This window comes from Lactuca serriola, chromosome 6 (assembly GCF_051521515.1).
Source record: "Lactuca serriola cultivar US96UC23 chromosome 6, Lser_US96UC23_V15, whole genome shotgun sequence".
NCBI classification, from domain to species: Eukaryota; Viridiplantae; Streptophyta; class Magnoliopsida; order Asterales; family Asteraceae; genus Lactuca; species Lactuca serriola.
The window spans coordinates 45,263,165-45,290,426 of NC_136413.1; the positions used below are offsets into that span (position 1 = coordinate 45,263,165).

General features: G+C 35.2%; 1 protein-coding gene across 1 annotated transcript; it reads right to left on the minus strand.

Moving 5' to 3' along the window:
* Positions 1-12,469: 12,469 nt before the first annotated feature.
* LOC145059711 (uncharacterized) lies at positions 12,470-13,321 on the minus strand. Its single transcript, XM_079007514.1, has one exon. The coding sequence runs from the start codon at positions 13,319-13,321 to the stop codon at positions 12,470-12,472; it is 852 nt and encodes a 283-aa protein (XP_078863640.1).
* Positions 13,322-27,262: the final 13,941 nt, after the last annotated feature.

Here is a 27,262-nt window from a genome sequence, read left to right on the forward strand (position 1 = left end):
ATATGATATTTGTATGCTAGTATAGGGTAATATCTTGGAAACTTCATATTTGCATGTATAATAGAGAAAACATAGATCCAAGGTATTTAGGGTTGTAGGTGCAACATAGGATGTTGTAGTATACTAAAACCCAACAGTGTTATCGGAGTCATGGGTTGTTTTCTGTTATATTAATGCAAATGTTTGATTTTCAAAGTTGGAAAAAAAGAAAAAAAAACATGTAGTTTGTGAAATTTTAAGATAATTACTTGTTTTGTGAAAAACTAATTATTTGTAAAATTTGAATCATTTGCTATATGAGTTGAATTAGGTCAAATTTAGTAAAAGATAAAATAATATGATTATTTTATTAGTTTTAAAAGCTTGATCTAAATGTTTTAAGGAGTTACAAATTTTGTGATAAAATTTTGGAGCTCAATTTTTTTTTTTAAGTTGTGATCTTATGTGTTTTGAAACCTCCATAAGTTATGGATATGAAAAGGTTTTAAAATTAAAAAAAATTAATTCAAAGTTTTTATGGAGTTACAAAATTTGTTGGTAACGTTTTAAAGAATTCCATAACTTATTCTTAAGTTATGGAACATGAAAAGTTTCATCATAAAACAAGCATTTAACTCCATAAGTTATGGATTACCTAAAGTTTTATGTTTCCTTGATTTATGAGTTAGTTTGGATTAATGAAAAAAATTGTGTTTTAGTTGTTTTCAATCCTAATTAACCTAGAGGTAGTTCATAAAATGTGTTTTTGTAACTTGTCCTCAAGTTACATAAAAGGTCACATTTATTAATCTTAAAACTCATAAAAGTGCCATAGGATACATAAAAGAAAAAATGAAGAATCTTTTTCATTAAATAGTACTATGACTCCATAACATGTCCTCAAGTTATGGATGTTTAAGATTCACTTCTTTAAAAGTGTTATTAAAGAATAAGAGGTTACAAAATGAAGAGTCTTGCCCTCATTAAATGGTTTTATGACTCCATAACTTGTCATCAAGTTGTGGAGGTTCAAGAGTCTCTTCATTAAATAAAATGTTTAACTTTAATTAAACTCATAAGTTATGAAAATCCAAGAGTTTTGAATAATTTCAAAACTTGCCCTCAAGTTTTGGAATTTGTAAAGTTTTCCCCATGAATACTTTAATTCCAAGTTAGACCTTAGAATCTTAAATGTTAAAATTCAACCCTTATACTTTATAGTATTAAAAGTTAATAATAAATAAATGTATAAGAGCAAGTCGTCTTACCATTAGTAGGCCTCATTCACGAAGTCGGTCTATAAGGGGTGTATAAGGTTGTTGCCTATAAAATGGCAACTTAATGGGTGTCCACTCTCACTCACCGCTTCCTTGACTGGTGGAGGTTCGTTAGCCGAACGGGTAGGACAAGGACTATAATTCTCCCTTCATTAAAAGTATAATGATAAATACTAAGTAACTAAACACTTACAAATTCCCAATCTTAGTTACTTAGGAAAATGTGAAATGGTGCTAACCCATGAAATTACACTTTGCACCTTTGTTAAGTTGTTAGTGGAGCGTGTATAGTGAACCGACACACTAACATGGGACTGACAATGTGTGGCAAAGGGTGACTTAAGTTTTATCATAGATCGGTGGAGCGTGTGTGGTTAACCAACACATCGATTAGGTGATAACATTAAGGGTACCAAGTCAATTTGCATGGTTATTCACACCTTGTTTGTGATCCTCGGCATCCCAGTCACAAACTTGAGAGGGCACACTCGAGATTCAAACATGCCATTGAAAGTTCAATGTATCTCAAAAGATATAGGAGTTTCAAATTCAATTAAAATTTAATTATATTTCGTTTTTCATGGTGGAAATTGGTAAATCGTCATTTACCTACCTTCAACTATTTTATAGCTTGGATTACGGCATCCCTCTTCCAGTTATAAATAGGTTGTTGGGTCCTAGCCTTAATATTTCATATTAGGTGTTATATTAAGGACTTTAAATCAACTAAACTTGAATATCTCCCAAAAAATGTCTAGTTCAGACATCTATGATCTTCCCAAATCTCCTGGAACTTCACTTCCTCCACCTCCTCCAATTATTCTCCCTAACCCACAAGTTCAAGGTCACTCAAGCCCTATTGGCAAGGCAAGTTCTAGGTGTGATCACATCTTGGAGATGAAGTCACATATTGACAAGCCGGGAGAGTTGGGTGTCAAAGTCTTGAGAAAGTTAGTGGTTCAATCACTTTCTAAGTCACATAGTGAGTTCCTTTGGGACTCCTATGAAACAAACTATGACAAGACCCTTAATGATCTTATCTATTTGTTTGGTACTGCTGAATCAGCAATGATTTTGAAGGCTAATAAAGCAAATTTGATTAGAAGATCGACTTCGCAAAACTTTATGGACATTGACAATGATGATACTGGAAATCTAGAAAAAGCATTCTCTTCCCAATGGAAACGGATCGGCCATAGTCAACTCGGTTGCTCAAATGGTAAAGAGAAATGTTATGTCTGTGATAGTCTCATGTACCATTACCAAAGGGTCCATTTGTTAAAATTGCCAAAAGAAGGGGCACTGTTTGTGAAGCTTCCAAATTTACCTAAGGATGTTAAAGTTAATAAGTTTGACTCTACTTCAGGTAAAGTCCATTGTCTAACTCTGTTAAGCTCCTATTTGGAGATTTTTATTACATAATGTGACTGAGTCACATGGTGATGTTATAAGAATCAAAGAAAAGAGAGAAAGCTTAAAGGAAGTATATGCTGCTTCTGATTGCGAAGATGGACTTCGATCGCATCAAAATTTTGAAGTTGTTACTTAGGAGTTATGACACATTACTTAGGAATATATAACAACAAGGTTTTCATATGGATTGTAAGGATAAGTTTTTCTGCAAAGTTTTTAAAATAAAAGGAAATTTTTGATTTTATTTATTTTAAGTATCCTTATAATGGCATTTGTGAAAAAATTGTTGTTTATATGATTCCCTTGCTAGTAATATAGGAAAATGGTTTTCATTCTTTCATTTGTGGTAGTGTCTAAATTTACCAAATAAAGAAAGTTTCTCATCACCCAAGTTTCAATTGGACCGAAACTTGGAATCATGCAAGTTGTATAGTATGATGAATGAGAACTTTCAAGCATTGAAAAATTAAGACTAATTACTTGTTCACATGGATGTGTGAGTCAAGTAAATGACTAAGGAATCGTGTACACATTCTTGTGCACTGATCAAGCCCACCACAAATGTAACTTGAGTGACACATCTTAAAGAAGGTTTATTAACACTAGTGAAATGTAAGAGTAAAAGGTTTTCTACTCTTGTACATTTGAATTTGGTAAGTTGTGATGTTTTGGATAAAACAGAGACCAACTTAGGCCAATTGTGTTAAGTGTTTGTCTTGATTAGAATCCACACTATCTCTTGAATATTTGGCAAGAAAGTCTTATAGGTCAAGGAGATAGTGGGAGTCTAAAAGATTCTTAAAGGGTTTCAAGAATTAATCAAGAATAAAACCTGTATTTCATCACTAGCACACAATTAGAGGTTTATAACCTATCGTGTTGACATTTCTTTTCCCATTCCAGTTAAGTTGGCTATATATATTTGAGTTCTACATGTTCTCAATTGTTTGCATAACTACTTGGAAGCAATGATAGGCCCTTGTGCTGCCAGGTGGCAAGAGGTTAAGATTGCACAAGTTCAATCCATATGAGTTAGGATTTGTCACTAACCTAGTTTTGTGATTATGGTTTGACACATTCACATGGATAAGAACACATACACAATAAATTCTAAGTGTCATAAAGTTTCTCTCCGATTCATGAAATTGATGGTGAGGAAATTCTTTCACTAAGTAGATTTTAAGTAGAAAGCAATTGTGATATTTGCAGTTCTCAAAGTCGTTAGTGGAGCGTGTGTGGTTAACCGGCACACTAACATGGACTTATGAGAAATGGAAAAGGTCTAAACAATTGAGACTATGATTACGACATCCCTTTTCATAGTTCTGAAATTGTTTAGACACACTTGTGAGCTATCTAAGATAAGGTGTATAATTTTGATAAAGTCTTATCAAAGCAATCTAGTATCAGAAATCTTAACTTTGGTAAGAATGTCAACAAAGTATTGACTTCTAGAGGTCCAGCTGTTTTCTGGATACATGTCAAAGCTAGTGGAAGCATAAGTGTTATGCTAATATTCATCATGTTATTAGGAGCATGATAATTATGATAAGTATTGCAAGTTAGCAATGTTAATTATACAAAACAAAGGTTTCAATTCGTGAGGTTGCAGGGGTTGAAAAAGTTGTTTTGCTATAATTAAGGGAGAGGAAATTATAGTTCATTTCAATTCTAAAAATCTTAGATTAAGTTTATAATCATTCTAAAGAGCTTATATTGAGATTTTAATCACCTTTAGTCAAGAATATATATACGAATTTCATGTTTGATTGGTTCAACTTAAGAAAATTCTCTATATTGCGTTCTCAAAATTCGATTATGATTACGACATCCCTTTTCATAGTCAAATTTTGAGAATATGGCAAACAAAAAATTATTATGGCAAAAGACTGGTCTAGAACCATGTCTTTATGTGAAGCATCATGAATCGTGTCCCATTTACTTTGGGTACAAGATCAATTACATATGCTATAATATTTATTCTTTCTGAATTTTCCAAATTCCTTTGGGCATTAAGGAGGAAAATGTCTAGAATTGGATATGACTAAAGTGATTAAGCAATTGTCAAGGACAATCTAAGGTTTACCAAAGATTGGTTGCTCAAGGACTGTGGGAAGTATACTATTAATATTGGAAGGACCATATTGACATAGTCTGAAAAGAGGCAACTCTTATTCAAAAGTGGTAGTCAAAATGGGAATATAGAGTTGTCTTCATAGGTGGAAGCAATCTGTGCAAGGTTAAAGAAACTTAATGCAAGAAGCATGTTCAAAGCAATGCGCTTTGAATCTGAGACATCGTTTCCATAGAATTGCTCTCCATTGGGATACTCTGTAATGATTGTTGCCAAGTCTTTGTGGCTTTGTGCATAATCATTACAAGAGGAACAGTGCTTATAAGTTTAAAATCTAAACAGATTTTGATAAATGTTAGGAATTCTTGCATTTACCACAAGGATTATTGAGATTATGTTCAATTGATCTAGTTCACAAAGAAAAGGATTATAGACAAACATAGAGTTCATACTTGGTGTATGGCAAACCTATTGTTTAGAAAACATAGTGTACATGCTTGGAGCATGGGACACCTAGTATTTTAATTCAAGTATAAAGTTGATAAAACCGAAACAATGAATAATGAGTAATCAGTATGGTGATAAATAGAAAGTGTTTTATTTATATTCATAGGTTTTGATACCATATTAGATTCATTTATTGTTGTGTTTCACTTTGCATGTTTTGACTTCCATAATAACTAGGTTATTCTTCCAGAATGACTAAGTTATTCAAACCATCCACAGTCAGTCATATGTTGGAAGTAGATATGAATCAAGACTGTCATGGGTTGTCTTGTAGAGGTCCAAGTTTGTGGACAAAGTTGTGCTACAACACTCATGAGTGCTCATAAGTTCTGAGTATTGGATTCAACCCGCGCTCATTTGAATCACTTCATGGATTTTATCACGAGTGATCATGAGATGATAATATCTAATATTCTTCAAACCTAGAGATATGAGTTGTTACTATGAGTTGGTTGTACATTGATTGCACGAAAACGCATTCGGTAACTCAATATTATAAAACGTGCCTTTGTGTGTGATTCAACATGTAGCAGAACAAGCTGTATGAGTCGAAGTTTATCCATTCCTTTTACCTTCGGGATAAAAGCGATATTTGTGGTCCCCTCGATGATTTAATGATGATACATGTGAGAGCTTGGCCAAGCCAGGACTGATTTGATTTGTTCAATCAGTCAGTCGTCATGAATCGGAAATCGGGAAACAACAAATGGACAAAGAGAATGATTTATAATCCATGTCTCAATCCATATGATATCTAGAATAGAGGAATATATGATCCCTTATCTAATAGACAAGTCATTGACAAAGGTCATAGTTCATCGGCAAGGTCAGAGTTCGAAAGAAGCTTTTGAGAGCTACGATTGCTCGTCGGGCTTTGAAGTCATACTCAATATTAGTTTTAGACTTATCCAAGTGGGAGACTGTTGGATTAATGTCTAAGTCCATAACTATAATTGGTAAGACTTGACCCGACCCGACATGGTCCATTTGGGTTGCATGGCATCAGGATAATTGGATAGACAAGATGAGGAAAAAGGATACTATTGATTTATATTAATATATTATAAGTTCTAATATATTAATATATAATCCTATTATTTAATTAGTATTGATCAAGAATTAATTTATAATTAATTAAGTGATCAAATGGAACTAATTAAATGTGGACTCTAAGATATATTTATGTGATGGGCCAAGTTCATTTAGGTTGGGCTAAGCTTTCATGGACAGTCCATGGAGTGTTTAACCCGTGGATCATATGAAATGAAAGGTCATGGGTATTAGGGTTTAACCCTAATCTCCACACTATATAAATATGTCCTTGGTTGGTGAAATTGGCACTAGTGTGTGTACACAAAAGGCAAAGGACGATTTCACTAGAGAGAACCAAAGTATCCTTATTCTCAAGGTTATTCCAAGTGTTCATGGGCTAAGATTTGACTGTTGACTTGTGGTTTTCCTTCTTAGATTGCTTCACATTTTCTCCCCTTTGTTTCAGAATGGAGCTCGACTCCGAAACACCTTCCAACTGGTTGAGCATAGTGAACACTAGGCGAAGCTTTTTAGCCAAATTCTTTTTGACAGTAGTCGTGATCATAGAGTCACCAGTCTCGATTATGTCAGATAGCAAGGTGTTCACGTCTGCCACACAACTCTTTACTACAGCCCTTTTGGACAAGAGTTCATTCATCTGCTTCTCAACATTCTCAAGCTTGATAGTAAACACTTTTACTTTTGTTGTCTTCACTACAAGAGCATCCATTATGTTGATTTCTGTTGCCAAGTCATCTTGAAGCTTTTGAATTTTTGATGAAATGGAGGTGTTGAGCTCAGAGGTGTCAACTTGGAGGCCAATGCGAACTTCTTCGAGCTTTGCCTTCTCTATGCGAAGAGTGGATCTAAGACTGGAAATTACTTCAGTTGCCTTCACAGTGTTTAACTCAAATGAGCTCTGAAAAGTGCTCATGAATGAACGAGAATCTGTAATTAGTTTATTGACTTTTTCGGTCGTTTCTTTGCAAACTGAACCTAAAGCATCCACAACTTTATTCGTCTTCTCAAGATTGGTTGAGTGTTCTTTGGTGAGAGTCTGAAGGAAAGACTTGATTGTGGCTTGGGAATAATCATCGCCGGTTGAGGTTTTGGAGGATTATAGTAGCGAATCCAGTTTCTCGTTAATTGCCTTGAGTTGCCCTTTTGTGACTGGAGCATCATCATCACTCTCAGTACTAATGTTGAAGGTAATATAAGTGAAGCCTCCAAAGTCATCTTCTTCATCACAAAAAATTGTATCTGGGTCGTCCTGGCGAAGAGGTGAGATTGGTTGTCTAGAATGACTAACTGTGAAACCTGAAGCACCTGCCCCCGCATCAGATGCATTGACAAAACTGGAGATTCACCAGTGGTTGTGGTTGTAGTGGTTGTTGAATCTGTGAAAAGTGGGGTTTGGGTCTACGAAACACACATGGAAATCGGTGGGCATGGAGAAATGGTTATCGGAGTAGAGACAGTAGAGGTGGGCGAAGGAACAGAAAAAATCCTAGAATAAATAGTATGTGATACGAACAGAGGTAGGAGTCTCAAAAGTTACCTCTGGATTCATAGTTGCAGGATCCGAACCCTTTGGTTGATATGTAGCATCAATATCATTTTCGTTGTGAACCTCTTCCTGAACAGGAAACTCTGAAACCGTGTGTGACTGCGAGTCTTCTTGGTCACTCAGTGTTGGAGCTCATGGCCTACAAGTTGCTTTCTTGACCTTCTTCTTTTTAGGAGCTGGAGGAGGTTTAGATGGAACTGCTTTCGCACCTCTTTTATTTCCTCCTTTCTTAGGTTTGTCGTCCTTGTCAAGGATCTTTTGGAATTAATCATTGATTGGGTGAAAACCTAAGACTGGTAGGTTGCGATAGGCTCGTAGCACTTCGCTTGCAGCTGGAATATCGCGAAGCATAGATTCTGGGATGGAACCGATAAAGGAAAATTTTGAAGTATCTGCAAGAATGATGTTGTTGGTGTGGGAGATTTGAATTGCATCCATACAAGAGTCTTAAAAAACGGGGATGTTAAGCGTGTTAATCGCCTGTTGAACCACGATGGTCTAGAAATGAGCACAGGAAATTTCACCATGTCGTGTAGTGGAGAGGGTACTTTGGACCAATTGAGCTCAAAGCAGTGAGCCATAATCAAGATTGATGCAAGAATAGATATCATACATCATCGTCATGAAGAGTTTGCTGGCACAGTTGGAGCCAGTGACCCTCTCTGAGAAACTCTTGAAGAGAAGGGTAAACATTATGTTCCACATCGGCGGTAGGTTTGGCTTTTTTGAACTTAGAGATGGTGGCCAAAGTTTCTTTGTATCCCATCTGATAAAACATCCCCAGAATGGCTAAGTTGGAGACGGTCTTAGGGTCAACCAGTTCTTGACCCTGAGGAAGCCCTAGAAGGCTACAAAAACGGGATTTAGTGATGTGGGTCATCTTGTTGAATATTTTGAATAAAATCAACCCCTTTCCCTTTTGAAAACTTGCAGTCAAGTACGCCTTGGACAGATGAACCAAGGGTACGATTTCAAATTTGGTGAGAGCGATAACCAGTGGGGAATATCGGAGACACTCGATAAGTGGTTGAAGAAATCCGTCATATTTGGATGGATCAAGGTCTAGAATCAGGTTCTGGTTTGCCTTGAGGTTGAGGATTGAAGATTGGGCCAACTGTTATGCAACTGAGGGGGTCTCTGATGAAGCTGCCATGGAAGCTTGAAGAAGACGATGATGAATAGTAGAGGGTATAATTGTCGGGAGGATTTGTATTGCCTTTTGAATTTGGTAAGTAATTATCGAATAGACAAAATCCTTATATATCGTATAGTAAGTGAGAGAAAACCGGTGGTTCGTTGCTTTGATTACTAAAAAGTTGCCTAAAAAGGAGTGAAAGATAGTTGTAACGTGCATCAGGCGGCGCCAAATCAGCGTCCGTTCAAATTCACGCACCCAAATCTTATCCTTTAAGATGCCGTTTCAGTTACTCCTTTTCGCAGATGATTCAGCTATAAACTTTCACAATTAATAGCCATCAATAATCCTGTGAAACTGAAAGTAGTCATGAGTACCACGAACCAGACTTTGGAAAATCACAAGGATGTTTGTGTAAGAGTGTAGCAAAGATAAAGAAATAAATCAACATTATACTAAGAGATTCTAGTGATGTCTATTAAGACATCAAGTAGATGGTTCCCGAGCAATGATCTCTTCCTTCACAGTCAAGAGAGACTTTGAAGTGTCTGTGTCGTTTCCCGTTGAATTACGATTATCTGTTTGTTGAGAAATTGTGAAAGACATCTTTTCATTGCTTTATCTTCAACCAAACTACAAAACTTGACATAAGTCTGAACCTTCTGATGAAGTACTTGTCAGACTAGTGTAGCCATAAGAACAAGTATGCTTTGGAATTATTTTAAATGACTAGGATAAGTATAGAAATCACAAGAAAAATTAAAAAATGGATCTATTGGGAAGAAACGTCTTAGGACTAGAACGTCTCATTAAGATAACACAAAAAGAAAAAGGGATTTCGAGGTACTGACCACGAAGGTGGACATTTGTTTATTCCATGGTGAATAAGCTAGAACAGTTAAATCATTCACCTTCAATTCGTAAAAGTGTGTTGGATTTTGGGTTTCACTCAATTCGTGGTAATGTCGAATTTAAGATCATAAACACAGAATTTGTTGTAACCATAAAACTCAGTGGTAATATTTGAGAGTCTCAAGGGTAACATTTATGAATGCGAAAGTGATGGAGAAATGGTAAGAGGTGGTTCCAAAGAAATAGTGTACCTCTGTTATGCGAAAGTGACCAAGCAGTTAACTCTTAACTCAAAGTGAGAAGTGTAAGGTAACTCATGACTTATGTGAATAAACAACCAAATTGGGAAGAAATGATTGGTGTTATCGAATCATTAAGGCTTTAACATAGAGTCTTTGAGGCTTCGGACTACATGCAGCAGCATGCTTCTAGGGACACTTAGCTAGGGCATAAATTAGAAAATTTATACCTGCCCCATCATTCGTAATTGAGATCACCAATATATTTGCTTTCAAACCTGCTTAATTATCTAATATTTTTGGTATTTTTTTATTACTTTACAAAAAGAAATAAATGATGAAATTAAAGAAAATATTTTTGTATTTTTGAAAAATAAATAAAAACAGAAAGAAATAAAATATTTTTGGATTTTCAATATTCTGAAAAAGAAATAATAAAAGAAATAAAAAAAGAATAAAACAATTTTCGATTTTCGATTTTTTGTATAAGAAATAAAAACAGAAATAAAGAAAATGTACAAAGGATATATGAAGTTCCTAACCACGAACGAACAGTAGATTACTAGTCACCACAAACATTCGCACCGATTCGCAGCGTGAACAATTGACTACGACTTACTATGAGCATTCGCACCAACTCGCAGTGTGAATAGTGGACTGCATGTCACTGCAAGCGTTCACACCAACTCGCAGATCTATCAAAACTTTATGACTGCGAAGGTGATTTCGGAACAGATTCATCCTCTATCATTCCTAAGCCTTGAAGAATAAGATTAAAGTTTTGCTTAGGCAAGGCTTTCATGAAGATGTCGGCTAGCTGATCAACATATCTAACAAAGTGTATCTCGACATTTCCATCTTCCACGTGATCTTTGATGAAGTAATACATCAGCGCGATGTGTTTGGTCTTTGAATGTTGCACTGGGTTGTGACAAATGCGAATGGCGCTCTCAGAATCGCAATACAAAGGAATTTGCATCATATACCATAGTCACGAAGCTGAATTTGAATCCAGATTACTTGTGAAGTACAAGAGGCAGCGGGTATGTACAATGCTTCAGCAGTTGATAGGGAGACACAAGTTTGCTTTTTAGATTGCCAACTTACAACTTTGCCATCAAGGAATTGACATCCTCCCGCTGTACTCTTTCGATCTAAACCGCAACCTCCTAGATCAGCATCCGAAAACGCTTGTACAAAGAAACCTAAACTTGAAGGGTACCATATTCCTAGTGAGCATGTTCGTTTGAGATGCCTGAAGATATTCTTGACAATAGTCATGTGGGGTTTGCGGGGATTCGCTAGAAACCTGTCACAATAGCAAACAAAAAACATGATATATGGACGACTAGCAGTCAGATACATCAATGAACCTATCATTTAACGATAGAATGTCATATCAACAATGGGCTTGTCCAGAGACGGTGTTAGTTTCGTTCCAAATGTCATTGGAACCTTCACCTTTGAATCTCCCACCATTCCAAACTTAGAGATTAAGATATTTTTAAAAGCCTCCTGATTGATAAAGATACCTTCTTGATTCTGTCTTATATTCAAACCAAGGAAAAAGTTAATCGGACCAATGAAGCTCATTGCAAATTTAGTTTCCATCAACTTTCGGAACTCAGTATTTAAGTTGGGGTTAGTTGATCTAAAGATGATGTCATCAATGTAAATTTGGACGATCATCAAGTGGTCGTCATCTTTCTTGCGAAAGAAGGTTCGGTCGACCAATGCTTGTTTAAATTTAGCCTGTTTTAAAAAGCGAGTAAGAGTTTTGTACCAGGCTCTTGGAGCTTGCTTTAGACCGTAGATTGTTTTGTCCAGAATGTAATAATGGTTCAGATATTTTTCGTTTATGAACCCTGGTGGTTGTTCCACATACACTGTTTCTCCTAGTTCCCCGTTTAGAAAGGCACACTTTACATCCATCTAATATACTTCAAAGTTCATGTGTACGACATATGCCAGAAAGATGCAAACAGATTCCAACCTTGAAACTGGTGCCAAGGTTTCTTCGTAGTCAATGCCTTCTTCCTGAAAATATCCCTTAACAGCAAGTCACGCATTGTTCCTTATCACATTTCCCTCTTTATCCAGGTTGTTTCGAAAAACCTTTTTTAGACCAACAACGGATGCATCCTTTAGAGTAGGAATCAGTCTAAAGACATTGTTTTGTTCAAATTCATTGAGCTCCTCCTGAATTGCTTGCACCCAATCAGAGTGATCAAGAGTAATTTGAACATTTTTAGGTTCAGTTTTGGAGAGAAATGAGTCGAACATGCAATATGCCACTTTAGAGAATAATGCAGTCCGCTTCGCCTTTTGTTGAGCTCTCGCAAGAACTCCTGAAGACGAATTTTCTATTACTTGAGTTTTTGGATGATCTTTGGTCTATTTGGTCAATGGAGGGTAATTAGGATAATATGGTGGATCCAATTCAACATTCACTTCTTCAAACTCTAACTGCACATCCGAATCATCATTCGTATTTCCATTCTCCCCCTCGAATGATGTATGTTCTTCTTCATTCGGAGTGGAACCCTCCCCCTGGAGTGATGGTTCAATGCTGATTTCAGGGGTTTCATTCTCCCCCTGAACATATGTATGAGGTGAGGAGGTTGATATGAAACCTTCCCCTTGTATTGCAGCATTCGTACCTGTTGATTGAGACTGAGTTTCTAGGTCTTTCGGAGTGTGGTGCTCGTGTTCCATATCTTTCGCAGAATCGTCAATGATTTTCTTCAGTCTGTCTTCCTTGTTGTTTGTTGCTTTGGATTCAAAGGAGATTTCATTTTCTTGCTCATCGAATAAGTTAATGAAATCCTCGTAGAGATTGGAGAGTGGAATGGTAGGTGGATTCAGCTTGGGAAAGATCTCCTGTGATGGACTGTCATTCTTCTGAAACTTCTTCAAGTAATTGTCATTGAAAGTGATATAGTAGGTTTCTTCTATATTTTTGGACATTTTTTTGAGAACCCTATATGCTTTAGAAGTCAAAGAATACCCCAAGAAAATACCTTCGTTAGCCTTCACATCGAATTTGTTCCTTTGCTCCTTAGAATTAAAGACAAAGCACTTGGAACCAAACACATGGAAAAACTTGACATTAGGTATGAGATTATTGATGATCTCATAGGGAGTGGCAAATAATCTCTTATTGAGGATTGATCGATTTTGGGTAAAGCAGACAGTTCCTATCGCATCCACCCAAAAGTAAAGTGACAGATTCGCGAATGACAGCATGGTTCTCATAGTTTCACACAACGAGCAGTTTTGTCTTTCAACGACCCCGTTTTGTTGTGGATATAAGGAGCCAAAAATTTGTGAGATACTCCTTTCGCAGTCATAAAGTCTTCAAACACTTGGTTCTTGAATTCCAAACCGTTATCACTGCGAATGTTACGAACCAATGCTTAAGAAAATGCACACTGGTAAATCTAGAAAAATCATCAACAATTACGAGTATATATTTGTTACCACCAATGCTTTCAATAGCAGAAGGACCACAAAGATCGATATGCAAAAGTTCAAGTGGTTCTATGACTTTTGTCTTCTCAATTGTTGGATGACTCTTCCTGCTCTGTTTCCTCATTTTGAAGGCCTCACAAATATGTTCTTTATCAAACTTCAAGAGAGGAAGCCCTCGCACATGATCACCAAGAACAAGCTTGTTGATGTCTTTGAAATTGAGATGTGAGAGTCTCCAGTGCCACAACCAGCTATCATCAATAGAAGCTTTCGTAAGTAATCAGATGGCAGGCTTCCCTTTGATAGGGTTCAGATTGAGTGGATACATCTTGCCTTTGCGTTTTGAATTTAGGTGCACTTTTTTGGTCTCCTGTTTGATGATCTCCGATCTCTCATCGTCAAACAAAACTTTTAATCCTATACCAACCACTAGCTGCAAAACACTTATGAGGTTGTGTTGTAAGCCTTCTATGTATGCGACCTTACGAATTCGAAACTCCCCATTACTAATCATACTATAAAACTTGATTTCTCCAAGTGAGTTGTTGTCATGCTTCATTTTTCCACCATCTTTTAACGCTCTAAACTCTCTCAGTTCGTCCTTTCCTCCGTTCATGTGACGCGAGCAGCCACTATCTATATATTATTCGGAGTCAAACTGCTAGTCACAAATCACCTGCTAGAATCAAAGAGATTTAGGATCCCAAAGTTGTTTGGGTCCACATGATGCTTTCACATGAAAAGTAATAGCAACATCAACTAAATAAGATCTTTTAACTAAGGTGGTGCTATCTTTCCTTTTTATTTGAAAAATAGTGATCCTATTATCTTTTAGGTTCTTATCCTTTGTGGATATTTTCCTTTCCTTATTTTGGATTTGTTGTTTGACAACATTATTTTCCACTTTCTTTGGGTTAGTTTTGGACCTATTGAGAGGAGCTTTAGGCTACAAAACTATCTTTCCTTTGCCTTTAACATCTTGCGATGTCTTGGCTAAATATGAAACATTCGTGTTAGGAGAGAAGTGAGACTTTGTTTTTTCCATAGGTTTCGCAAGATTTGAAAAGGATGGTTTTTGAAAAACTTTTTCATTCGAAACCTGTGGAGACTGAGACTAAGTTCGAGGAAAACTTTTAGGTTTCGCAGGTGAAGAGACTTTCACATTTGGATTGGATGATTTTTCTTGATAGACAAAGTGGGGATTCTTAGATCTCCAGAAATGCTTTCTTTCCTTTAGATTTTTCTTATATCTTACATTTCTTTGTTGTTTTTGAGTTGCGAATTGCTCAGAGGATTTGTGAATATTAGCCCTTGATTTTGGCTTTCTAAGAGGAGTTTCGGTTTAAACTGACGATGTATCACATGGAACTTTCTTTGTTCCACTTTGACTACCCTTTTCGTAGCTCGAGTTGACTTTGTTTAGCGGTTCTGCTACGTATCTGCTATTCGTCTTCCAAGAGGTCATTTCAGATAGACCTTTGGTTTCATCTACATTGTCAATTGGAGCTGACCAGAAAAGCTCATCACAACCATCTTTATTGTCGTCTTCGACCATGGATGTTAGTTCTGATGCTTGATTTTTATTCAATCCCTTAGTTGAAAAACTTAATTCGGAACAGTTTGAACTTTTGAAAAACAATTGCTTTTTCTCTTAAAACTTTTGACTTAACTTCAGAAAAATGTGCGAACTCAACCAAATTTTCAGAAATTAAGACTTTCGCAGGTTCAAGTTTGTTTTTAACAAATTCAGAGCAATCAACCTCATCCTCCACAGAGATTTCACTCATATCACTATCATCGTCGAAATCAGATGTATTTTCAACATTAAGTTTGTTTTCTGAACTCAACTTAGTGTTTAATGAGTCAAACTTCTGCACTGTATCAAATTTGATTTTCTCTTTGTCATTGTCATCCAAAAGTTGTTTCAACATGTTTTTATGATCTTTGGACTTTATGGAAGATTCAATTTTGTCCAGTCCTACTCTATATGCATCTGAGACTGCGTCGGATGAGACGATAGATTCGCACCTGTAACAATTAACATTGATTTCTTCCTCTTTCAATTCAAGAAAGGGCAAAACCATCTTACGGATTTTCTTTCCAATTTCACAATCAAGATGTAACTGGGTAATACTGAAATAAAGTCTTTTAGCAATTAAACAGAAAATATTTCTTTATTTCAACAACCCCAAATTGTCTCGTTGCGAATAAATTAATTTGTCCCTAGACCTAGACAACTCTGACTCTAACTTCTCAATCCATACGTACCTCTCTTCACTTTTGTTTGAAACCCTGCCGATTTGGTTGGTTAAGTTAGCATTATTTAAATGGGTTCTTTTTAAAATATCACCAAAACTAGAGACTGTAAAATTTAAGTCATCCAGTTTAGTTTCATAACGAGAGATAGGGATATTTAGAGAATCATGAATTGAGTGTACCTGGCTGATCATCCTCTCGCATTCACTTATCAGCTCTAGGACTAGTTTCGCAGTGAAACAGCTGTCGGGGACATGACCATCATAAGTAGCATATCCTCTAAGCTTCGAACCTTCATTTGTCACCATAAAGCACCTTCCATCGTGTTGCAAATCATAAACTTTCACCACAAAGCTTTTCCCATGAGTCGGCCTACGAACCTCTTCGTCCTCAGACTCATTCAACCACACTTCGACCTTGCCAAACTCATCATCATTTTCCTACACAATTAAATCATGTTTAGCATCATCAATATTTTCTTCTTCTTGGCTTCCTCCAACTTTCTGAGGAAATAAGCCTCATTATCCTCTTCTTCCTTCTTCTCATTCATTCGTCGTAACATGCACTCCTTTGCTAGATGATTTTTGTAATGACCATAATTACAGTCATAGCTGGAGTAACCTAAAAGCTTCTTCACTTCTTCGTTTCTGAGAGTTATTCGCACTCTCATCCTTCACCTTCTCAGAGTTGTAACTCCCCTGCCAGTTTCGGTTTTTATTGCGACTGAAATTCTTCTTTGCGAACATCCTTAGGTTGGTCACCATTAAAGCATAATCTTCCATGGAGAGTTCACAGTCAGAGAGATCTGACTCCGAACCATCATCAACAACTTTCTTTCCCTTTGCCACAAGCGCTAAAGAACCCATACTAGACACAACCTTCCCTTCACCTGTCACTTCATCTTCATGTGACCTCAGAATACAACGAGCTTTGCCAAGGTGTAATTTTTGAACTGCATGTGTACCTTAACTGTCGACACCACTAATTTCCACTCAGATCTTAACCCATTCATAAACGTGACCTTCTACTCTATTAGTTCACGTTTGATCTTGTGCTTCACCGCCCTACTCAAAAGATGGTTGTAACGATTAAATTTCTGGTCTAGTTTCTCCTCAAGCTTCTGCACAAAAGCTCCAAACTCCGAAAGTAATAGAGTTTGAATGGAGTGTTCAAGATCAACATCGTTGGAGTATAACTCTCTAAGCCTATCCCATATTTCTTTTGCAGTTTCACAGGAGCTAACTAAGCGAAATGTGTCGGCAGGCAAAGCAAAACGGATGATCCTCAAAGCTTTGACATTGCTAATCAGCTTGTCTTTTTCATCCCGTGGAATTTTCTCAACTCCAAGAAGAAGAGCTGTATACTAAGATTGCGTTTTAATAACTCTTTTTGTGCCAGAGTGAGCACATGCCCCCTTGGTAATAACATCCCATATCAGAGAACCATTGTCTTCAATCCCTAACACGTAATCCTCAAAATGCAGTGCCCACACTTCATAATCATTTGGAAAAAGAATAGGGATCATTGTTGTAGATCCAATACCACTTGAGAAATTGATGGCGTTAACGTGAGAATTGTCAGGTTGCATGTTGTCGATCTGATAAAAACCTGTAAGAACCATTGTGTAAACTTAAAATCGAGTTTAGGGTAAAATAAAGATCAATATTCAACGTTTATGATCGATGAAGTCGAAGAAGACGGCAGAATCCAGATCCTATTAAAGCGAAAACCCTAATAGCTCTTTTAACGTAAATGATGCGTATGGATTACACAGTCTCCTTCTCTGATACCAATTGTTGAGAATAAATCTCTAATGATCGAATAGATTCAAATAGGTACACAGATTAAGAACACATAATGAATATCGAATATGTCGAATGATTTATTATCAAAGCCTTAGAATAGCTCGATTAAGAACTGCTACTGTAAAGACATGTAGGGTTTACAAAGATGATTAGACTACTACATAAAAAAAGTGCATGCATGCACCATAAATAGCTAAACCCTAATCATAAATAACGGGTGGACAGACCTAACTCGGATACAAATAGATTCATCTAAAAGCCCACAATGACGCACCACTAAATACCTAGCAAATATAATGTTTTCAATGTTTTTATTTTATTTTTATAACTATATCATTATAATAGTTTCATATTTTATATATATAATTAAAGATCCCATATAGTTGTATTTATACATTCACGTTAAAATATGAACTTTGTTAAAAATAATATAATTAAATTAGTTAAATTAAAAAAAAAAAAAAAAAAAAAAAAAAAAACTATTCAAATAAGTTTAACCATTAAAATGGTCATTTATTTAAATATGAAAATTTATGAAATAAAGAGATAACATATAAGAGCATCTGGATTGGTTATTTACTCAATCAAAAGAAAATTAATCAAGGGATTAAAAATAACAGATCTTAAAAGAAAATTAAAAGTTTACTGAAATGTAAATATTTAAGGATGCTATTTTTTATTTATAAATCTGTCACTATAGAGTAAGAAACTTGATTGATGCCTCTAGCATGCTCAAGTGAAGTGAAATCGAATGACGATTGTTATCTTTAATAAAGTTATCTTAAATAAATGTGTTGCTATTAGGTCACTGTTTTATGTCTATTATATCTTGCATTAAAATGACTTATAGATTAGAAAATTCAATAATTTATTTATAAAGTTGATTTTAACTGATTTAATACAAAGTTAACGTCTTAGTTTGATGTACAAAGAATAATGAATTAGTTTAAATTGCAGTCCAAATCAAACTACAAAATATCTAAATCAACGTAATTAACAGTTTCAATCGAAAACAAATCCTAAATTAACGTAATCGTCTTTGACTTTCTATTAGCATAAATAAGAAAACAACGAGTAAATAATACACACTTTTTCGAAAAAGTGTAATCATAGTAACCACCGACTCATCTCATCACCGTCTAGATGTCTCTGCTGGTAGGTAGTTTTAGTTGGAAACAATTTATATTTTATATAATAATTTCATTTTTATTATCAAAATTTGAACATGTATGTTTGACCAAATAGATTTTAGTTTAATAGCGAATAAAATTTTAGGTCATCTTATGGAAAACTAGTTAAAAATTTTTTGACATTTATTTTAAAAACCATATTTACAATCAATATTACATGCATACACTAAATAATAAATAATAGAAACATTTGAATATATATATATATATATATATATATATATATATATATATATATATATATATATATATATATATATATATATATATATATATATATATAAAAGGTTGGGTTCAACTAAGAACCATTTTAAACTATAGAACTAAGGAACAAATCTTCTTTCTCAATTTTAGACCAAATTTTTCATCAAAAAAAAAACTAAAAATATAAATATTCATAACTTTTTATCCTCAATCAGTTGACATAAAATTTGATAAAAAAAATAAAAAAATTAATCTGTTCAAATTGACAGTGTGAATCATCCTATAAAATCTGTGCAGATTCAAACTGCGAATTTAAGCAAATTGATACAGTGAATTTATACGAAATTAATGATTTATAGTATAGATTCATATTATGAATATGAAATGATAAAAAAAGTATATATATATATATATATATATATATATATATATATATATATATATATATATATATATATATATAACAAGTTTGATATCAATGAAAAGAAAATAAAACATTATAAATTTTTATATTTTTAGGATTTTTTTCGATAAATAATAAGATTTAAAACTTGAAAAAATAATTATTCTTTGGTTCTATGGTTCATTGTTGAACTTTTGCATATATATATATATATATATATATATATATATATATATATATATATATATATATATATATATATTGGGTGAGGTTCAATAGGAAATTATAGTTAACAAGGAACAATTTTTTTTTCAACAATTAGAGTTTTTTTTTACAAAAAAAAATTGAAATAAAATAAAATAAAAATATAGAAATTCATAACCTTTTTTTTTTCATTTTTCCAGTGATATCAAATTCGATTATATATATATATATATATATATATATATATATATATATATATATATATATATATATATTGGAAAATTAAAAGAGTGAATATGTCCATATTCACAGTATGAATCTGAATTCACACGGTGACCTCGAAAAACATATAATTTATTTTTTACTATTCACAATGTGAAGTTAATAATTTAGAGATTTTTTTTAGTTTTTTTCCAATAAACAATAAGCTCTAAAAATTGAAAAAAAAATGGTTTCTTGGAGAATCAATAATTATGGTTCTATATTGAACTTTTCTCTCTTTTTCTCTCTCTCTCTCTCTCTCTCTCTCTATATATATATATATATATATATATATATATATATATATATATATATAGGTTGAGTTTGATAAGAAACTATTTTAAATCATAAAACTAAAAATATAATTATGGTTGTTAGAGACAAAATGATCAAAGACAACGAAAAAGAAGATAGAATATTTAGAAATTGGACTCACACATTGGATCATAGCAGAATATCTAATTTCTTTTTTTTTTTTTTAATTTTTAAAGATGTTTTTTTTCGTAAAAAAAACGAATATACTTATATTCATAACTTTTTATCCTCTTTACACTGACACCCATATTCATAAATAAAAAACAATTTTTTTATTCGAAATAAATATACTTGGTTTTTTTTGTATTTTTAATACTATTGTTTTTTTATTATGAAAAAAAACTAAATATGTCAAAATTCTTAAATTTTTTACCTTTACAAATAGACATACATATATATATATATATATATATATATATATATATATATATATATATATATATATCGATATAAATTTTTTATTTGTTTTTGAACCTTGATCTTGTCGGATTCACGTTATGAATCTGAACATTATATACTATTATTATTGACATTGTGAATATGAACCGCATATAATTCAGTTTTCAACATTTACAATATGAATATAACTTACTATTATTTTGTAAAACCCATTTTCTAGTATGGTTCTTCCAAATTTAATTTCATTAAATCTAAGTTTTAGGATTTGGTTTTGGAATAACGTGGTGATGAAATGACCACGACATGGCAACCCTATTCAGAAAGAGTGTATCCGAATACCACCACGACGTAATAAGGCCTTGGCCACGACTTGGTGGCGGTTGGGGTTCAAAACCCTAAATTTCGGGATTAGTACCATATTTAAATGCACTAACTTATAGGGCTGCTTTATTTGACAACCTCCATCCTCTAAATGTGATCCTCATCCACATATTAGTCTATTTGTGTGTGTGAAGACATATTTGTGAAGCTAAAACGAAAAAGGAGCCATCCTAGGGTTTGTAAGCTTGGTTCTAGCTTAGATCTAGCATCTTCATTTCATTTTCAGACCTTGTGGAGGTATAAAGTCTTAACCTTGCTCCTTCCATCTTTCGATCTTGTTTTAGGTAATTTTAAGAGTTTTTGGTCCCATTCTTCTTGTCTTTGGAGTTTTAGTGAACTCCAGAGCCTTTGGATGTGTTATTTAGCTTTCAGACCCTGGTGTTTGTTGGAAAGTGGTCTTGCGTGACTTAACTTGGTTTCCAAGCATTTTATGAAACCATTAAGAGCTTATGATTAGAGACTGTGAGTTATTCGAATTTATTAATAAATAAATTTGAAAACTTTATCCATCAATACATTGAGGAGGTTCAAGTCTGATCTTTGGAGCATTTGGGGTAAAGTGTTAAGAGCTTAATCCCTTAAGTTGCCCCTATATAGTTCCCACGACATGGTAGCATGCTTGCCACGCCGTGGTGGCTAGAGTGGTCACGATTGTTTTTTTTAGAAGCTTCCACGACGTGGCCAATGGATGGCCACAACATGGAGGTATCCTAGGGTTGACTTTGACCGTTGGCTTTTTACATTGTTGATTTTTGGTCAAATGGGTAGTTTAGATTATGGAATAAGGTTTAACCTTGAATAATTCAATAAGTGGGTTGTATCACTAGTTTATTGTCAATTCGATTTGTGGTTGATCCGCTTCGAGTGTGAGGTGAGTTTGCTCACTATACTATGTAGGATGTTTGATTATCTTTGTGACTCTTGCATGTATGTTAGGTGAGTCCCGTTATGTCGGGCGGGGCCCGTTATGTGAGCGGGGTCTGTTAGTTATATGGGCAGGGCTCGATGTTATTTATGGTATGTAGTATTTTGGGGGACTCCCTAAGCTTTGTGCTTAAGTTTTATGTTTAAAATATTTCAGGTACTTTTGGTTCGAAAGGGAAGGGCCCAACTTGATCGCATTGCATCCCCCATAGATTTATCCTACACTTTTATTGATTTAATCTGATGTTTGAAAATACTTATTGTTAGGATATAATCCTTAATGATCGATAAGATTCTAAACAGGAAGTAAACAGGAACACGACAATGATTCAAAATAAGATGAATGATTAAAGCTTCACAACCTCATATTAGCTCGACAAAGAACTTTTACTGAATAGGCGTGATTAGGTTTACGAGGATTTCAAAGATAAAAGCGTTAACCTCCTACGGTGCATGCATGCACTATAAATAATTAAACCCTAATAAATGAGATAGGTGGAAAGGCCCAATACCATGTACACAAAGGACTAAATACACTAAGCCCAATGACACAACATCTAATACCCAACAATCTCCCCCTTCGTGTTAATTGAGGCGAGATAAGCTTCACTGCTGAGTCTTTTTAATTGTCTTGAAGAGTTTGGGTATCACAGTGAGTAGAGTACTACGAAATAAGATATACCACCTAATCATATCATTGAAGTTCTTCTTCGCAGCAGCATCATTCAGGCTACACTTGCTAATAATCTCCCAAATATGTTCCAAGCAGGTCGTGGAGAACAAGTGTTTGTCGGGCACAATGAAGAGACACTTTTGGAAAGCTCCAGGAGCATTATTCCCACGCTTAAACACCACTGTCAAGTGTTTAGTATCAATCTTACCCATACGCATTTCACTCATGTCACTTGCTTTTCCAATTGGATTGACAGTGGGCTTTCGTTTCAGAACTTTAGCTATTTCGATGTCAAGCTTTTCCACTTCACATATATATATATATATATATATATATATATATATATATATATATATATATATATATATACGAAACCAACATTCGCTTTAAGTGAGCTAGAATATATATATATATATATATATATATATATATATATATATATATATATATATATATATATATATATATATATATATATACGAAACCAACATTCGCTTTAAGTGAGCCAGAATAGGTTAGTATTTTTGCTCTTCAGTTAGCAGGAGGTTGAGCAACAAAATCTAATCATGAGGATTAAGACTGGGCAGATCAGTAAGCGTGAATTCATGCATAACATTTTATGAACCCCTTGTTTCTTTGAAATTCACATTCACAAAGCCTCCTGTAGCAATTGGCCCTGTCACCTTGACTAATGTTAACTTCTGAGCACTCCAAGTCATATACCGAGGTTTGCCATGAGTGAGATAAAAGTCAATTAAGGCTTTATCCACTTTCGCATCAGGAGAGGAAATTTTTGCAATTGAATCAAAACAGTGTAAAATGAAGGCTCTTCGTGTTAGTGGCATATCAAACTGGGAATCCTTCATGTTTTTCAGGTCAAAAGAAACAACTAGCTCCAACCAGTGAACACTCAGGCGTTTGGCAGCCTCATGCAACAACCGCTCCAACGTCCACAATGGAAAGAGCATTTTTCTGCTCTCCAAATTGTCGTGAGCTTCTTTATTTTTTCTTTCCTTTTCTTCAGCTTCTCTCGCAATACGCGCACTTTCGCTTATCTCATGGTCACGAGCCTTTCGCTTTAGCTGATTTTATTCGTTTTCTTCTTCTTCATCAACATCGACCATTGGATCTTTCCCTTTCGAACCCGAAGCTACATTACCCTTCAGTTCATTTTTGATTTTAGGTGCTTCCCCCATCTTAGTAGCTTTATTTTCTCCCCATTGTTTCGGAGGAACAGGGTCCTCAGAAACACCTTCAAGTCTATTAAGAAGAGCGAGAGCAGGATGGAGCTTATCAGCCAAGTCTCTGCGAATAGTGTTTGTCAGAATAGGATCATGGGCTTCAAGAAGATTGGAAAGTAACACATTCACGTCTCCCATGCCGTGTTTCATAACTGATCTTTCAGATTTAAGCTCCTCGATTTCTGTCTTCGCTTGCTTGAGCTTGATGGTTTGAGTGCGGAGTTAAATGGTACAAAGAGCAAGTCCGTCCATTATTTTACTTTCAAGATCCAGATCGTCTTGAAACTTGGTGAGCCTCAAAGAAATGGAAGAGTAAAATGTTGTGTTATCAGTGGAAATACCTATATGAAGCTGTTCCAGTTTCTCCCTTTTAGTGTGAAGTGAAGTGATAAGCTTCGTGATCACATCATTCGCCTTGGTAGCATTTGCGTCAGGTGCAGTATGAAGCTCTGACATAAAAGTCTTTGTTTCTGAGATTAGTTTATCGAATTTTTTGGTTGCTTGTTGATGTGAAAGAGTGGAATCTTCAACTGCTTGGTTTGCTTTTGCTAGATTGGCTGCATGTTCTTTTACAAGAGTATCAAGCATACTCTTAACCGCTGCTTCAGAAAAGGCTTGGCTTGAGGAGGCAGTAGAAGATGCAGTAAGAGTCTCCAGCTTGGCGTTCAAATATTTGAGATGCTTCTGAGTGAGAGGGGAATCATCATCACTCTCTTCTTAGATCGAGAATGGAATATAGTGAAAAGTATCAATGTAACGCCTGTGTTTCCGGGCTTGCCATATTTAGCAATATAATAGTCTAGGTTAACCTTTGTAACCCGTTTTGAAATAATAAGAATGTATTATTTGAGTATTATGTGTTTTGTGCTTAATTGCTTAATTATGTGGTCTGAATAATTAAGAATAAAAATAAGCGTCAAAATTTAAGTTTAAAATAAACTTAATATCTTTGGTTAATGTTGTAGTAGTCGAAACGAGGTTTCCGAATATATATAGAACGCCCAAATCTGACTTCGTATGAGGAAGTTATGATTTATCGAAGTTCCGGCTTAGCGGTATACAGCCTGAAATACTCGAATTGAGATCGAGCGGTTGTTAGTCGAAGCAATCTAAATGAGAATCGAAGATCTCATTGTTGGTATCGAAGCGATAAAAAGTTAGGCGAGAACGGACGTCAAACGAAGAAGTTATGAATTTATAACGAAAGTTTATGTCGTGGCCTATTAAAAATAATAAATAAAAAATAAAATCAAAACTAGCCTACGGAGTCTAAACGAAAGTCGTAGAGCGTAGTCTCACCTTCGCGTGGATATAAAGAACGTCGAAAACGGAGTTCGTATGAAGAAGTTATGAATTTCCGAAGTTTATTAATCATTTTATATTTTTATTTAATTCAAAATCGGAGGCATTATCCGAAGCCGTGTCACCGGTGTAATCCTGAGTACGCCCCGCGTACGAGGTTACGCTATCGCGTAACTCCAATAGTGTCGACACTTCGGATGACGCATGCAATGACGATTTCGGACGCGTACGCGCTGCGTACGCCTATACGCCCCGCGTACTCCGAGGTTCCAGCCTCTATATAAAGGATCCGAAGGCAGCCTTAATTGTTGTTCATTTTCTTCTCTTCTCTCTAGTCTTTTGCATCGTTTTTCGTGCCGAAGCTACCCCGAAGTCCCGGTATCATACTCTAGCCCTGAGGCAAGTCCCGAGATCCCGAAGATCTCGAGAAGCGCGGTTCCCGAGTCGAAGCTCTGCCCGCGAGAAGTTCGATTTTCGAGGAGATCTTCCAGATCTGCTGTGGATTACTACTTCTATAAGCCGTAGTGCTGTCGGATCGTCTTCTGATCAAGTGAGTGTGTAGTTATTTCTTCTAATACAATAATACGAAGTATTTTATATAAAAATACGTGCTATGTGTATATATTTGGTTGTGTTATGTGTGAATGAGTATTCACTCTCTTCTATCTTATAGATCTGCTTATTTCTTTATGAGATATGTGTTATGTGTGTGTGTGCCTCGTCTGTTATGTGATATATGTGTTGATTCAAGCCTGCTATACAGGTTTTCTTTAAACTACGTATGAAAATATATATTTTATCTACTAATATGTTGGGTAGAACATGGGTAGATAGTTGGTGTGTAATAAACAGATGAGAGGCCTCGATGTTGTTGTTGTTGTTGTTGTTGATCTAGTTATTCAGCGGAGTATGGATAACGACCACGGACTCTTTCTAGACAGTCCAGTGGAACGCTAGCAGGTTCATAACCTGTAGGTGTTGTGAACGATGTGTTCACCGGTGTACTCTATCCCCCTCATGGTTGCCTTTAGGATATCTATTGTTGAGGAAACCCCTTCGCAGTGATGTCCGTCCCGATGAAAATCCTAGATTAGGTCCCTTGAGATAGTTGTTTTAGGGACGTAAAGTGAGGATAACGGGAATGGGTAATCGGGATAGTGATTGGTTGGTGAAATTAAATATAACTTATTGTGGGTTGAAAACCCTATATGCTCACCAGGCTCCCAAACCTAACCCACTCAGTTTTATTTGTATTACAGGAAGTGGCACAAGGGCGTAAGATGGATGGATCATCTTGTTGTTTTGTTTATAAGTCTGTATATGTATATATTTGTTGAATGACTTGTAATGTTTATCGTTGATGCTTTATGGTCTGTATCGGAACATGACATCCCGAGTTTTGATTATATAATGAAATGCATCTCTTGATGAAATGCTTTGATAAATATTATTTTATCATGTTTTGTTTTGGGAACAAATTCCGCAACTCTTTCAAATCAAAAGGATTTACTCTGAAAATATTTAAAAGCATAAATGAAAATCGGTCTTTTCTGGCTGAGATTTTGGGGGTGTCACAGTTGGTATCAGAGCATTAGTTTAAGCGAACTAGGAATTTGTAGGATTTCTAGACTTAAACTTAGAATGCTAAATGGAATGATGAGATGTGTGTCTGTTAGATTTGAGACACGAGCACTAGTTTATTTTAGGAAAGTTGCCTAAAATGCTTTTATGTGCTAAATGTTATATGTTGCCATATATGATATTAATTGTTAGGATCTACGGTCTGTTGCCGACCAGATCTGGAAACCTTATGTGTGTAGGATTCTAAGCGTATGTATACGATATTAGAACTAGCATGTAATCGTTTGGAGTAATAAGGTGAAATTATTCGGTGTGTAGATCAAAAATGGTGAGAATGAGGAGTGGCGTTGGAAACGCGGATGAAAACAGGAATCAACCGCTAGTGATTGAGCAGATACCTGTTGTAGCAGCAGCACCAGAACCAATAACAATGGCTGCGGTGCAAGCCATGATTCGGGCTATGCTAGCCGAACAAAGGGAGGAGATGCGACAAATGTTGCATTATAATAGGGAGGAACCTGTCATACCTATTGAGGAACCTGAATTGATTCCCGAGCAATCGGAGGAAGGGAACAAT

Coding starts and splice junctions, on each gene's coding strand:
- LOC145059711 (XM_079007514.1), bottom strand. CDS start 13,321: ATGCTGTCATTCGCGAATCTGTCACTTTACTTTTGGGTGGATGCGATA.